This window comes from Sapajus apella, unplaced genomic scaffold, assembly GCF_009761245.1.
Source record: "Sapajus apella isolate SASKATOON/1434 unplaced genomic scaffold, GSC_monkey_1.0 scaffold46, whole genome shotgun sequence".
Classification (NCBI taxonomy): domain Eukaryota; kingdom Metazoa; phylum Chordata; class Mammalia; order Primates; family Cebidae; genus Sapajus; species Sapajus apella.
Window position 1 is genome coordinate 6,855,089 of NW_022436986.1, and position 14,504 is coordinate 6,869,592.

Below are 14,504 nucleotides of genomic sequence, written 5' to 3' on the forward strand. Positions count from 1 at the left end.
AATTGTGCAGTTCTTATTTCTCTGGCCCCTAAACTTGGTTAAGCTCTTAGTTGAGCAGATATTGTGTGTTCTTACCCTCTTTTCCAGGACAGCTCTTTATTAATGTTTTTTAATCTTCCTTTGGTCTGAAGATGTGTATTTGACAGTAATTGGAACCAGACCTTGTCCAAGCTCCTAGCAGAAGTGTGGGTCACTGGGGGAAAACCATATACCTAGGATTGAGCCTCAAGAGCTAAAGCAAATGGTCAAGGGGAAAGGGGAGAGACCGCAAAGATGAGGAGAACCAAGGACATAGAACTTCCACATTCAGGATGAGGAGGAATGAAAAGATGGCCTTCTCTACCTGGAATAGTTTGTGAAACAGTTAGAATAACAAAATGCTTGTATTAGCTTTCTCTTGCTTTAAGTTTCCCCTCATGTCCTTTTTTTTTTTTTTTTTTTTTTTTTTTTTGGGTGAATGTTTGAACTTTAATCCAATTCTGTGCACCTGAGATCAGTTAAGGAAAATAATTTTTTGTAACGCAGCTGAGATTATTTCAGGGAGATATTATTTTTGTAACCCATGTAGACGTGATCTTGCCCTCATGCAGTACTTAGCTGACGGTGACTTCTCAAGTCAGTACTGTTGACTATCAACTCCTTAGGGATTCAGGTACTCAAGTACTGCCAGTTCCTCAGATGGTCAGTTGGGAGTAGGATACCCAAGATACCACTGCACAGCAGTGAGAACAAATGGGGTAGATAGAGGTAATGAAATGTCACTAGGACAGTTGTCACTGGACATAGAATTCCCTTGACTTAGTTTACTGAGTCCTGCTTTGAAATCTAAATAGAAAACAACCAGGAACGGGATAACTGGAGAAGTGCTCCCTTAGATCTCTTTGCCAAAACCTCATCATAATCTAGAGATACAGGTGTCCTTGCCCTTCTCCCAGAGAGTCTCATCTTTTGAGTGGCAGAATCAGGAGTTAATCTAGGACTCTCTCTGCTCCCAGACTTATGTGTTCGATCGATACACTGGGATGGGTTTTTTCTTTTTTTTTTTTTTAAATAAGCAGTAATTTGTTTCTTTATTATTTGCCTAAGTGCATTTGTTTTTGTAAGTTCTCATTCCCCATACAAAGGACATGAAAATTGCATTGTAGTGATTTTCAACCAATTTCACATCATTGGTGGCTTTACTTCAAGCGATAACTTTGAAGCTTAATTTGATGCTTAATGTCAGAGCAGGAACAAAATGATTACAAAATTCTGGTTTTGTCGATTGGCTCTGCTTGCTTTGGTAGAGTCAACTTAAATCAATCCATTAAAAGTTTAAAGTCCAGTAAGATTTTGAATCTCTTTAATTCTGTGTACATAAATACTCCATATATACTTATTGTATGAAATTCAAATTCATTGTTCTTTTGTAGTTAAAATAGTTTGTCTAGAATGAATAATGATCACCCAGAATTTATTCTGCAAACAAAAGAATTAAGATAACTTTTTATCTCATTTAATTAATAATACTCTTAATTCTCATTAGCCTTAAAAGTAACTTACTAGAAAAATAATCGAAAATCTTAAATAAGAAATAGTAAGATTGTTATCTTAAGGTCTTAGAAGGCAAAATAAAAAAATTCTACAGATTTACCATTGGAAGTTATGTTATGTCCTGAAATTTTGAGTTTTATTTTGAGTTACTTTTAGGTTCATTATTTTGCAGGATTCTGTTTGGGGAATACTGAGCAATTTGTCTTACGGAATTTCTTTTTGTATATTTATATCTTATTATACTTCTGAATGGGGGAGCTCAATACATTTTAAGGACTTTTTCATATATATGTATGTATATACACATATATACATATATACACATATATATACACATATATGTATACACACATTTGTATATAGAAAGCCAATTATATATGTCAAACAATTTTTTTCTTTTGCAGAATTAAATGTGAGGGAGTCTGACATAAGAGTTTGTGATGAGTCATCATGTAAATATGGAGGAATCTGTAAAGAAGATGGAGATGGTTTGAAATGTGCATGCCAATTTCAGGTGAGGAAACCCAACCTATTTTGAAAAGCTTTATATCTTCATATTTTATAATTCTAAATTCTTCAATTTAAAAACCCTAAAACACCTTGAATCCCGTAAAGAAATTGGGTTCACAGCCCCTCAGTTCTTTTTTGTCAGATGATGCCCTGTTAGTTGTATCTTCCATGCTCTTGCATGGAATTGAGGGGACAAATTGACAATAGTGGATATGAAAATTCTTTGAAAAAATATCAAATTTCTATTTAAATGTAAGGTGTAATTGTCACTGAAAGGAAAGAAGGTACAGGTTGAACCAGAGTCTCTTATTTTAAATGTTGGCATCTTTTTCCTTTTCTTCTCCTTCTAGTCTGTCTCTTTCCCTTCCATTCTTATTTGTTGCTGTCTCATCTCTTCTGGCCACAGAACTTGACTGACTTGGAGACTCGGGTAAGTCAAGGTTAGAGCTGAAATAGCAAGTGGAACCTCAAACTAAGAGTGTAAATATTTTTGCTTTTCAGATGCTCTTTTAGTTGTGATTCTGTTGTCTAAAAAAGTAAAACAAGGGAAATATGTTACATTTAATTCTTTCCTTTTATTTTCTGTGATTAAATTTTAATCAGACTTCAGAATGTTTCTTACAAGATAGTCTCTGATGGCAGATTTAATATGAGACAAACAAGGAACTAGAATTTTTTTTCCACTTACAATTTTATTCTAAACGTACCCACCATTTGGATTTTGAGGGGAAGAAAGGGTACAGAAATCAGGAATGACAGCATAGGAGAGTTAGTATTTCTAGTACCCTGTGACCTCAGGCAAATTTCTGTATGAGCTCAGGTAATTTTCTCTGCATCAGTTATTCTGTCAGAAAAGAGAAGGCATGTTTCCTACTCTTTCTTAGAATACTGTAATGATAATCAAAATTGGAAAGAGAGCTTGCATATGAAACGTCTTTGAAAACTGTAATTGAAAAAAGTGGAACATTTAGGTAAAGGAGGAAGGGTAGGTAGGTATACTGTTGTCCAACCAGTTTCTTCATGGTCGAAAGGGACTTTACATTCAATTACACAGAATCAGAGGAGGGTTTCTCTTGGGCGTTTTCACATCAGCCATCTTCTGCCAAGCTTTCTTAGGTGCTTTTGGCTGGCTTCTGATTCCTGCTGCCTGTTGACTGGAGACATCACTTCTTTGCCAGGAGTGCCTTTCCGTAGAGTTCTGCATAACATGGAAGGTGACTTTAGCCAGAATGAAATGAGAAGTTGGTGATAATTCAAACTGTTTTCCCCCTGAACCTAATGTGTCACTTTTCTCTGGCTACTTTCAAAGTTTTCTGTTTACTGTGTTTGACTATTAAGTACTATGGTATGGTTTTCCTTGAATTTATCATGCTTGGTGTTGGCAGAGATTCTGAAATCTATAAATTTGTTAGTCGTTCAGTTTGAGAAATATTTTGTCATTATTTCTTAAAATATTTTTTTCTGCTCATTATTTCTTGTAATCTTCCATGACATGTGTTAGCCCTTTTGATACCATCTCAAGGTCTCTGACGCTCTGTTCATTTTTTCCCCAGTGTTTTCTTTCTGTTCTTTACATTAATTTTTATTGATCTGTTTTCAGGTTCACTAAACCTTTCTTCTGTCGTCTCCATTCTTCCCATCTAGTGAATTTTTAATTGCAGATTTTTTATGTTTTGAATCTGCAGTTTCTATTTACCTGCTGGGCTTTCCTCTTTTCATTGACTATAAGCATATTTTCCTTGTGTGTAGGTGTTATTGCTGCTTTAAAATATGTCTGCTTAGGTCCATTTCTAGGACATCTCAGGTATTGCCTTTGTTGATTGTTTTCTTATGTGAGAATGGATCATATTTTTTCTTCACATTAGAGTGGCTTTGGATTTACCTTATACATTGTGAATCATATGTTTTAGAGTGTGTGAGTTCTGTTACGTTCCTTTGAAGATTATTGTTATTTTTGGCTGAACTCAAACTGCAGATTCTGTTTTAGTTGTGTTGGGCAGCAACATGAGTATCAATTCATTTCTTTTAGCTTCAGTGGGGCTACTTGGAGTTCACCTCATGTGTGGTTCAGGGGTCAGCCAGAAATGTGCTCTGTGTTTATATGCGGAACCTGGGACTCCCCTCGAGATTTCCCTCTCACTTTTTAGTGGCTGTGGTTGTCCTCAACTCTGTTCTCTGGTTCGTTAAAAGAAAGATGGTGGAATTTATTGATGGAGATTTAGCTACCCTGTGTGGGGAAGACCTGGGCTGTTCCCCTCTTCAGCTGCTGTATTTCCTTAGATTAAATTCTTTTAGGTGGAAATGTTGGGCCAATGGATGCTCATGTGCAGATTAACATTCTCACCAGTAGCCTCATATCAGATGGCCCATTTCCCCTCAACCTTTTGGTAGTGTCCTTTCAAATTTTATAAATCTGAAAGGCAAAAACAATTTTTATTTGCATTTGATTACTAGAGAAATTGAAAGTGTTCTGTGTATTTGTTGACCATTTTTTTGTGAATTAATATTTCATATTCTTTGTCTAGTTTTTGAAGTATTTTCTTCTTTCCTCATGTTGATTTGTAAAGACATACATGTGTATGCATATGTATATACTCTGTATAATACAATATTGGAATATATGTATATATATATATTGCTTACTATGCTGAGCATTTGATATTCATTAATTCGTAAACTCTCAAGATAACCTGCTGCTTTGATTGATTGATTGATTGATTGAGACAGAGTCTTTATCTGTTATCAGGCTGGAGTGCAGTGGTGCGATCTTAGCTCACTGCAATCTCCGCCTCCCAGGTTCAAGTGATTCACCTGCCTCAGCCTCCCAAGTAGCTGGGACTACAGGTGTGCGCCACCATACCCAGCTAATTTTTGTATTTTTAGTAGAGACGAAGTTTCACCATGTTGGCCAGGATGATCCCGATCTCTTGACCTTGTGATTTGCCCCCCTTGGCCTCCCAGAGTGCTGGGATTACAGGCATGAGCCACTGCGCCTGTCCACTTTGATTTATTTTTAGAAAGAGTAGTGTATGACCATATTAAACAACTTGAACAATATAAGAAGGTATGTAACAAAAAAGCCTTCCACCCCAGACTATCAGTTGCTCTTCTCAGAGGCAGCATCAGTTACTTCTTACATTCCTTCTAGAAATATTTTGTGTGTATATAAACATGTGTGTTTTAATTCCCCTTTTAAGTATTAAATCATTTAATAGTATTTATCTCAGAGATTGTTCCTTTTCACGAAGAATAGATTCCAAAAAACTCTGTATTTTAAACTCTGTATTTTGTATTTTAAAGAAGTTACTCTAATTTCATTTTTTTGTTTTTCTTTTTAACACTATATATTCTTAATTGACAGAAATAATTGTACATCTTAGTTTCATTTTTATTTTGTTTATGTTTTAGACACAAAGACATTTTAGATTTTCACATCATATTTTTCTGTCTTTTTGTTTGGGATGGAGTCTCTGTCACCTAGGCTGGAGTGCAGGGACACAATCATAGCTCACTGTAGCCGTGACCTCCTGGGATCAAATGATATTCCCACCTCAGCCTCTTGAGTAGCTGGGACAACGAGTGTGCATCACCGCGCCTGGCTAATTAAAAAAAAATTTTGTAGAGCCGAGACCTTAAAAAATTTTTTTTGTAGAGCCGAGACCTTGCTAGGGTGCCCACACTGGTCTTGAACTCCTGGGCTCAGGCGATCTTCCCACCTTGGTTTTCCAAAGTGCTGGGAAACGGGTGTGAGCTACTACGCCCAGCCCTGCTTTTCTTCATTTTTTGAGAAAAGTATTTCCCTGAAACTCTAAGATTATAAAAATATAGCCTTTTTGACCTTTTAGGAAATGTACTTGAACAGCTAGAAAATCCTTCCATGATCTGTCTGAATTCCTTGCATTTACCTTGTGGCAAAGCAGGGAAGGAAAATATGTTAGGAGTTGAAATAATTAGACATTTATCTAGTGCTTACTTTGTGCTGGGTATGAGACTAGATGCTGAGGATGTAAAGATGTTTAAAGTCTGGTTCCTTGCCTTGTAGGAGCAAACTGCCTCAGGGTTTACAGTATAGTTTGATCTTGCTACAGAGTGAAGCTTACTTTGACCATTCTCCCTTCTTTATAAGATTATAAATCTGTTCAAGTTAGACTTAGGTTATTGCCAGCTTAAAAATAATGACCTGACATGCCCATTAAACCCTTCTCTGCTGGATGCTTTAGCAATATCTTTCAATCCATTTTAAACACTTGCTTGTGATTCAGCATGCTTTTAGTGCTAAATATAAGCTTTCTGTATATTGTTTAAATACATTTTAACAGATAACAGGATTTTAAATAAAAATTAAAATTGTTGTTTTTCAGTCTGTTAAATAAGAGCTATTATCTTGTCACATATATAAACAAAGCCACTGTTGTTAATTTGGTATACAGAAAAATGATTAATACTGCATCTTTCCCTGAAAACTTTGTATAAAGTAGAGTCTATGACTTTTTTTCCTATTTTCTTTCTTTGTCTTTGTTCTGGAGTTCTCTATGTGTCCTTCTTCCTGTATTTATCAATGTCTGCTCTTGCTAGGTGCCATGCCTGAGTCTTGTTAGACTTTTATATTAGTCACAGTTCTCCAGAGAAACAGAAACATAGACACACACACACACACACACACACACACACACGAATGTGAGAGTGAGCGAGCAATAAGGAATTGGCTCATTTGATTATGGAGGCTGAGAGGTCCTGCAGTCTGTGATTTGTTACTAGCCCAGGAAAGCCAGTGGTATAAGTCCCTATCTGAGACTGAAGACCTGGGCACCAGGAGAAGATCAGCGTCTCAGCTCAAGTGGTCAAGCAGAAGGAGAGAAGAATTCTATTTAGTTTCTCAGTGGATTGAATAATGCCCATTCACACTGGGGAGGACAGTCTGCTTTGATCCACTTGATCCACTGATGCAAATATTAATCTTGTCTAGAAATACCTTCACAGATACACCCAGAAATGATGTTTAATCTGGGCACCATAGGGGCCAGTCAAGTTGACACATAAAATTAACCATCACAACCTTGTTATTATTTTCTGCTTGCTGTATTCAGCAAAGTTCCTGACACCCAGTGGGTACACAATAAATGCTTGGATGGATGCAGTTCCGGAGTTGTACACTGCTCCATCTTTCGAAACTACTTAAAATAGCTGGCAACATCATCACATTCTTCTGGCTAAAGAAAAGATGTAGGGGAGAGTTCTTCCTCTCAGCGAGGTGGCAATATAGAGGAAGCACACCTTAGGTTAGAGTTAGAATCCAACATCTGCATAAGTCAGAAATTGCAAATTGTTAAAATTTTCCAAATCCCATAATTTGTCCATTAGAATAATTAGAGGCTTCCAGGAGAGACCCATGGAAACTGAGAGTGACCAACAGCAGGTCTACTTCTCCCATCTCACACTCACTCCTTGGTATGTGCTTGTGAGGGTAAATTTCGGAGATATTAAGTCCTCTGCTCAGTATCACCAAGTTACAGATGGCAATACCCCACTGACTAACTTGAGTGTGTGGTAGTTAAAATACATCATTTGTGAGGAATTGTGGCTCTTCCACTTATTAGTGACTATTGGCAAATAACGACTGAGAAATGATAATAGCAATAGCAAAAATAGCTAATGATTATTGAGAATGTACCATGGTCAGATGGAAATGCTGAAGGTAGATTCTCTTATTTAATCCTCCTAACAGCTTTGTTAGGTAGGTACTATTATAATTACCATTGTACACCATTGAACACGGTGATGGTGCTAGCCTATTGTCACACGGTTGGTGGGCCCAGGATTTGAGTTCAAACATTTTTGACTTCATAGCCTTAGCTCTAAGCATTAAGCCATGTACTTTACACGGTTGTGATATTTAAGTTAGGACATTTAAAATTGTAGACTAATGCTTACTAGATAAAAACTTTAATAAATGTTAAGATTCTCAGCCCTATCAGAATTAATGCTTCATTTTAATATTCAATTTCTTTACTATCCTTAGAAGAAATTCATAGATAAATTAACCAACATAAACACATGATTAAAGAAACAAATATAATGCATGATTGCAATATAAAGGAGAAATAAAAGTAATTTATAATAAAATAAATATTTCAATATGTAAATGCTTGGGTATGATTACCCTAGAAGAAAATACAGTCGTCAGATGTTTATGTCTACTTATGATGAATGTTTGCATTTAAAAAATTAAAAGCAATTTCATACCAGGAGTACATGAAAACAAAAATGTAGGAGTGTAGTAGATGCTAGAATAAAAACCAGTATTAGAATAAGGTATAACAGATCAGAGTTATTTGTAGTATTATGGAAAGTCTTGTCAAAATTCCTACATGAATACCAGAGAGACATTCAAAAGTTGTGTGGTACTTGTCTTTATTGCATGGGACTGTCCTTTCCTTTGCTGTATGTACTTCAGGCATCCTTGGAATCTATCTGCTAAATGACAGTAATGTACCTCTGTCAATCCAACAACCAAAAATGCCTCCAAAGGGACAGGCACCGCTAGGGGGCGATATTGGCGCCTTTGTGAGCACGACGTTAGGAAGTCAGTAAGCATTTGTTGGGGAATGAAAGTCGGATATTGGAAAATTCATAGATTTAGTACTTGATATTCTTGGAGCTCATAGTAGTTTCCTTGGCTAATTATCTATTGTGTAATTACAAAGTAACATATTTACTCATGCAGTCGTCATTCTAGTTATTGTGCAAATTTTAGGGAAAGAGAAGAAAGGAAGGTGATCCATGAAAAATTGGAGGAATATGTATATAATTGGAAGCCTTCCTAAAATAAAAATATAATTTTAATAAAAGTTGTTGTAAGATTCTGCTGATACTGAATGTATAGCAAAGTCGACTAGGTTATAAAATATTTTATTAGAAGTTTTTTTTTTTTTTAACCAGTGCTTGACCTGTGGTAGCATGCCATATGTACACTTCATAAAGTAAATCTGATCACTTTTTAAAAGTAGACAAATGATAAAAGTAAGTTTTACTCATTGAAGAAAAATAGAGAAATACAGAAAATCTTAAATAGGAAACTAGGAAACCATGAAGACAGGTAATGTGAACAATTTATTGACATTTTATTCCAGGATTTATTTTATGCATATCCATTTTTTTTTCTAAATGGGCTATATTTTCTTGCTATATTTTATTTTATATTATCATATTATTTAAAACATTTACTATTGGCTTTGTGGAATACGTAATACATTTAAAAATAGCACAGAATTCCCAGAAATTATATATGTGCTTTTTGCCTAACTTTGTTAGCTTTTCTTGTCATACAATTTTTTTAAAGGTAATTCTTTTTTACAATTATTTTTAAACCTCAACTTTTATTTTAGTTTCAGGGGGTACATGTGTAGGTTTGTTACCTGGGTTTATTGCATGATCCTGTCACCCAGGTAGTAAGCATAGTACCCAATAGGTAGTTTTTCAGCACTTGCCCTTCTCCCTCTTTCCCCGCTCTATTAGTGCCCAGTGTCTGTTGTTCCTATCTTTATGTCCATGTGTATCCAATGTTTACCTAACATTAATGAGAACATGAGGTATTTGGTTTTCTGTTCCTCAGTTAGGATAATGGCCTCCAGCTGCATCCATGTTACTGCAAAGGACATGATTTCATTTTTTTTTTTTTTTTCCTTTGAGATGGAGTCAAGTTCAGGCTCCCAAAGTGCTGGGATTACAGGCGTGAGCCACCGTGCCTGGCCAGTTTCATTCTTTGTTATGGTTGTGTAGTATTCCTTGGTGTATGTATACCACATGCTCTTTATCTAATTCACCATTGATGGGCACCTAGATTGATTCCATGTCTTTGCTATTGTGAATAGTGCTACGAAGAACATACGGGTGCATTTGTCTTTTTGGTAGAGTGATTGATTTTCCTTTGGGTATATACCCAGTAATGAGACTGCTGGGTTGAATGGTAGTTCTGTTTTAAGTTCTTCTGAAAAATCTCCAAACTGCTTTCCACAGTGGTTGAGCCAATTTACATTACCACCTGTGTCACATTCCCTTTTCTTTGAAGGCCTGCCAGCATCTGTTATTATTATTATTTTTTGACTTTTTATAGCCATTTTGACTCTTGTGGGATGGTATTTCTTCGTAGTTTTGATTTCCATTTTTCTGGTGATTAGTGATTTTGAGCATTTTTTCATGTCTATATGTCATCTTTTGAGAAGTGTCTATTCATGTCCTTTGCCCTCTTTTTAATGGAATTATTTGCTTTTTGCTTGTTGGATTGTTTAAGTTCAAAAGGTAATTCCAAATAACTGTAATATTAATTTCTTGAACAGATACAACATACCTCAATTAAACATTGTCATGTTAGATATTAAGATTTTTACTTTATCGATATTATAAATTTCTGTTGGAAATGGCTGTAATAAATGTTTGTCTACATAGATTTCTAGATGTGTAATTCTGGATCAAAAACCACATTCCTTTTTAAAGGACTCTTGAAAAGTATTCTTAAATTATGTTCCCCCAAAATTGAAATTTAGATGACCAAAACTGGTGTAGTGGGATGTCCACCTAATTGAATTTTTTAATAGACAATTTTATAAGTTAGAAATAGCATCTTAGTGGACAACTCTGATTGCTAGTGAAGATCAATAATTTTTATACATTAACTGGCCATTTGTAATTGTTCTGTAAACACTTCATGTCTGTCTTTGGTCCCGTTTTTATTAATTTGTATGATCTATTTTTTAAGTAATAATAATGATAACTCGTATTATATTACTATAGTATTTTCCCCAGAATTTAAAACTTTAGTCACTGATGATACTTTTCACATGCAGATGTTTTAAAGTTTTTTAAACATGCAGGTACAGTGTCATTTCTCAAACCTGTGTCACCTTTTTTCTTCTTCATCTGTCTTATTTCTACTCATCCTTCAAGGCTCAGTTCACATTCCACTTTCTCTGAGGAAGCTTTTCTTGAATACTGCGCTTACAATAATAGGTATTAGGCAATACATGCTCACTGATTTGGTACATGATCTAGTTTTGCAGTATTGGTTTTTACCTACTTGTATGTCTCTCTTATAAGATTGTAAGGTTTTTGAGAGCAGAGATCATCTTATATTTCTTTGTGTCTTCTATACTATTTACCTTGGGACTTTGCCTACTAGATGTTTTGAATAAATGAATTTTTTCTATTTTTATGATTAGGTTTGAATGAATAAATGAATTTTGATAATAATAAAATGCTATTACATAAGTAGCACTCTTTACATTTTCAAGAATTTCCTCTTATTATCTCAGTGATTCTTCATAGCAAGCAAATGAAATAGGTAAAGATTTTCATTCTTATTTTTAGGGACAGGTGGTAGTTATTTTCCTTGTAAATATGAAAAAGTGTATGAAGAAGTAGCATAATTCTTTTTTAAACCAAAAAAAAAAAGCAAAAAACAAAAACAGCCAGACTATTCAGTAGTGAAGTTTGTTATAATGCTATGGTATTGCATTCATGAATGTGAAATAAACTATTAATATTCATGCCTAGTTTTGAGAATTTATTTTTGTTTCTTCTGCAGTGCCATACAAATTACATTCCTGTCTGTGGATCAAATGGGGACACTTATCAAAATGAATGCTTTCTCAGAAGGGCTGCTTGTAAGCACCAGAAAGAGATAACAGTAGTAGCAAGAGGACCATGCTACTCTGGTATGTATGATATTCTTCTGAATAAATTTTGGAAAATATGGTGGAACCATTTCTAAAAGGGAGTTTTGAGTCAGAGGTATATTTCCACAACTGCTGCATGGATGGGTGGTGGTTGTCGAGAGGAGTGGGGGAAATCTTTTTGCCGTCATTTCACGTTGTTGCTTTTTAACCCCAGGGGGTCTTATATGGACTTATGTTACTTCTTACTACATTGTTAAGGCTTAGCACCCTTTTTGTAGGGACTTACTTTCTATGTGTGTGCTTTGTTCTATGATTTAAACATTATAAGAATGAGCTTTGAGGTATGGAATGATAGGGGATCTGTCTTGATGATTTTTTTTTTTTTTTTTTTTTTTGAGACGGAGTTTCGCTCTTGTTACCCAGGCTGGAGTGCAATGGCACGATCTCGGCTCACCGCAACCTCCACCTCCTGGGTTCAGGCAATTCTCCTGCCTCAGCCTCCTGAGTAGCTGGGATTACAGGCACGCGCCACCATGCCCAGCTGATTTTTTGTAGTTTTAGTAGAGACGGGGTTTCACCATGTTGACCAGGATGGTCTCGATCTCTTGACCTCGTGATCCACCCGCCTCGGCCTCCCAAAGTGCTGGGATTACAGGCGTGAGCCACCGCGCCTGGCCGATGATTTTTTAAAAAGACATGAGCAATTTCTGTAGAAGGTCATTCGCAGTATCACAGATTGTTGCTTTCCAAGTCTTTTTTCTCTGCCACCTCTTCATCCCATGCTGTTTGTATCTACTTCATCTTTTCTCCTTCCAGAATTGGTTGTGGTCGATTTTGGGAGCTATTAATGTTATTTTCTTACTTGTGTTTGTATTAATGTTTGGAGATAGAGATGCAGGTGAGGTAACTTCAATTATCATAGTGAGGTTAGTGGTAAAGGTGAAGGCAATTCTTATGGGATTTTCATTTCCTTTCTTTCCCTATATATTACAGTACTCAGAAATTCTCCCTTTTACTAAATGCGACCATTTTAGGGTCAACTGCAAAGTCAAAGGGACAGTCCCCAAGGCTGTTCTCACTTCTGACACCAGCTGAGATCAAGAGGTTCCCCAGCTAACGCTAAGCTCAATAATTTGCTAGAAGCGATCACAGACTCACTGACAGCTTTTTTTTTTTTTTTTTTTTGAGACGGAGTTTCACTCTTGTTACCCAGGCTGGAGTGCAATGGCGCGATCTCGGCCCACCGCAACCTCCGCCTCCTGGGTTCAGGCAATTCTCCTGCCTCAGCTTCCTGAGTAGCTGGGATTATAGGCACGTGTCACCATGCCCAGCTAATGTTTTATATTTTTAGTAGAGATGGGGTTTCACCATGTTGACTAGGATGGTCTCGATCTCTTGACCTCGTGATCCACCCACCTCGGCCTCCCAAAGTGCTGTGATTACAGGCTTGAGCCACTGTGCCTGGCATACTGACAGCTTTTATATACATGGTTAAGAAGGGAGAGAATACATGTTAAAGTCAACCAAAGAAAGAGATTCCTAGGACAGATTCTGGGAAGGTTCCAAACATGGAGTTGCTGGTTTTCTCTCCCTGTGGAGTCATGGACGGTGTTAACTCCTCCCAGTTACAATGTGTGGCAGCGCTCATGGAGTATTGACAGCCAGGAAAGCTTGCCTGAGCCTCAGTGTTCATAGTTTTATCTTTCTTTTTTTTTTGAGATGGGGGTCTCACTCTGTCCCTCAGGCTAGAGTGCAGTGGCACGGTCATGGCTCACTGCAGCCTTGACCTCCCAGCCTCAAGGGATCCTCTCACCTCAGTCTCCGGAGTAGCTGGGACTGCAGACACATGCCAACACACCAGGCTCATTTTTTTTTATATTTTTTGCAGGGACAGGGTTATGCCATTTGCTCAAGCTGGTCTTGAACTTGTGAGCTCAAGCAGTCTGCCTGCCTCAGCTTCCCAAGTGCTGGGATTACAGGTGTGAGCCATCGTACCCTGCTGTTCATAGTTTTTATTGGGGCTCATTAACATAAGTATGATTGATTAGTTGGTTGTGTGGTTAATTGAAGACTATGGGTCCCCTAATAATGTGTGACCCATAGCCCCCACTCTACTCTACATGACTGGTCTTTCTAGTGTAACCACCCCCATTCCAAGACTGCTAGATGTGGCCCAACCTCCAACACTAAGTTCCACTGTGGTCAGCACCCTCCCTTAACAAATATGCTCTGATCAGGTATTACATAGGTTACCTTCGGGAAGCAGAGAGCAAAGCCCAGACCTCTCTTGGAGTAAGGCCACATTCTTTCTATACACACTAAAATAGTCATGTGCTTGGAGAAATTATTATGTTTTTAGGCTGGTAGACTATGATTTGGTGTGGTTCTCATATACTTTTTAAAGTACCTTGTTTCACAGAATGATCTAGAAATTAAAGAGGAATATGGAGTTTCTTTCTAATCTCAGATTAACTGTGCTTCACTTATGAGGGGCATATTTTTTTTTTTTTTTTTTTGAGACAGAGTTTCGCTCTTGTTACTCAGCCTGGAGTGCAATGGCGCAATCTTGGCTCACCGCAACCTCCGCCTCCTGGGTTCAGGCAATTCTCCTGCCTCAGCCTCCTGAGTAGCTGGGATTACAAGCACGCGCCACCATGCCCAGCTAATTTTTTGTATTTTTAGTAGAGACGGGGTTTCACCATGTTGACCAGGATGGTCTCAATCTCTTGACCTCGTGATCCACCCGCCTCAGCCTCCCAAAGTGCTGGGATTACAGGCGTGAGCCACTGC

At 37.0% G+C, this 14,504-nt stretch overlaps 1 protein-coding gene across 2 annotated transcripts in view; it reads left to right on the forward strand.

The window, feature by feature from the left end:
- Window positions 1–14,504, forward strand: part of TMEFF1 (transmembrane protein with EGF like and two follistatin like domains 1) — a 104,140-nt gene that overhangs the window by 31,049 nt on the left and 58,587 nt on the right. Inside the window, exons 1-3 of one of the 2 annotated variants that reach the window (XM_032240201.1) lie at window positions 1,938–2,047; window positions 2,394–2,473; window positions 11,624–11,753. In XM_032240201.1, the coding sequence (XP_032096092.1) occupies window positions 2,029–2,047; window positions 2,394–2,473; window positions 11,624–11,753 (229 nt within the window). In that variant the 5' untranslated portion in view covers window positions 1,938–2,028. Of the gene's footprint in view, window positions 1–1,937; window positions 2,048–2,393; window positions 2,474–11,623; window positions 11,754–14,504 lie in introns of those variants that run through there. The other variant, XM_032240200.1, reaches the window with a different exon arrangement.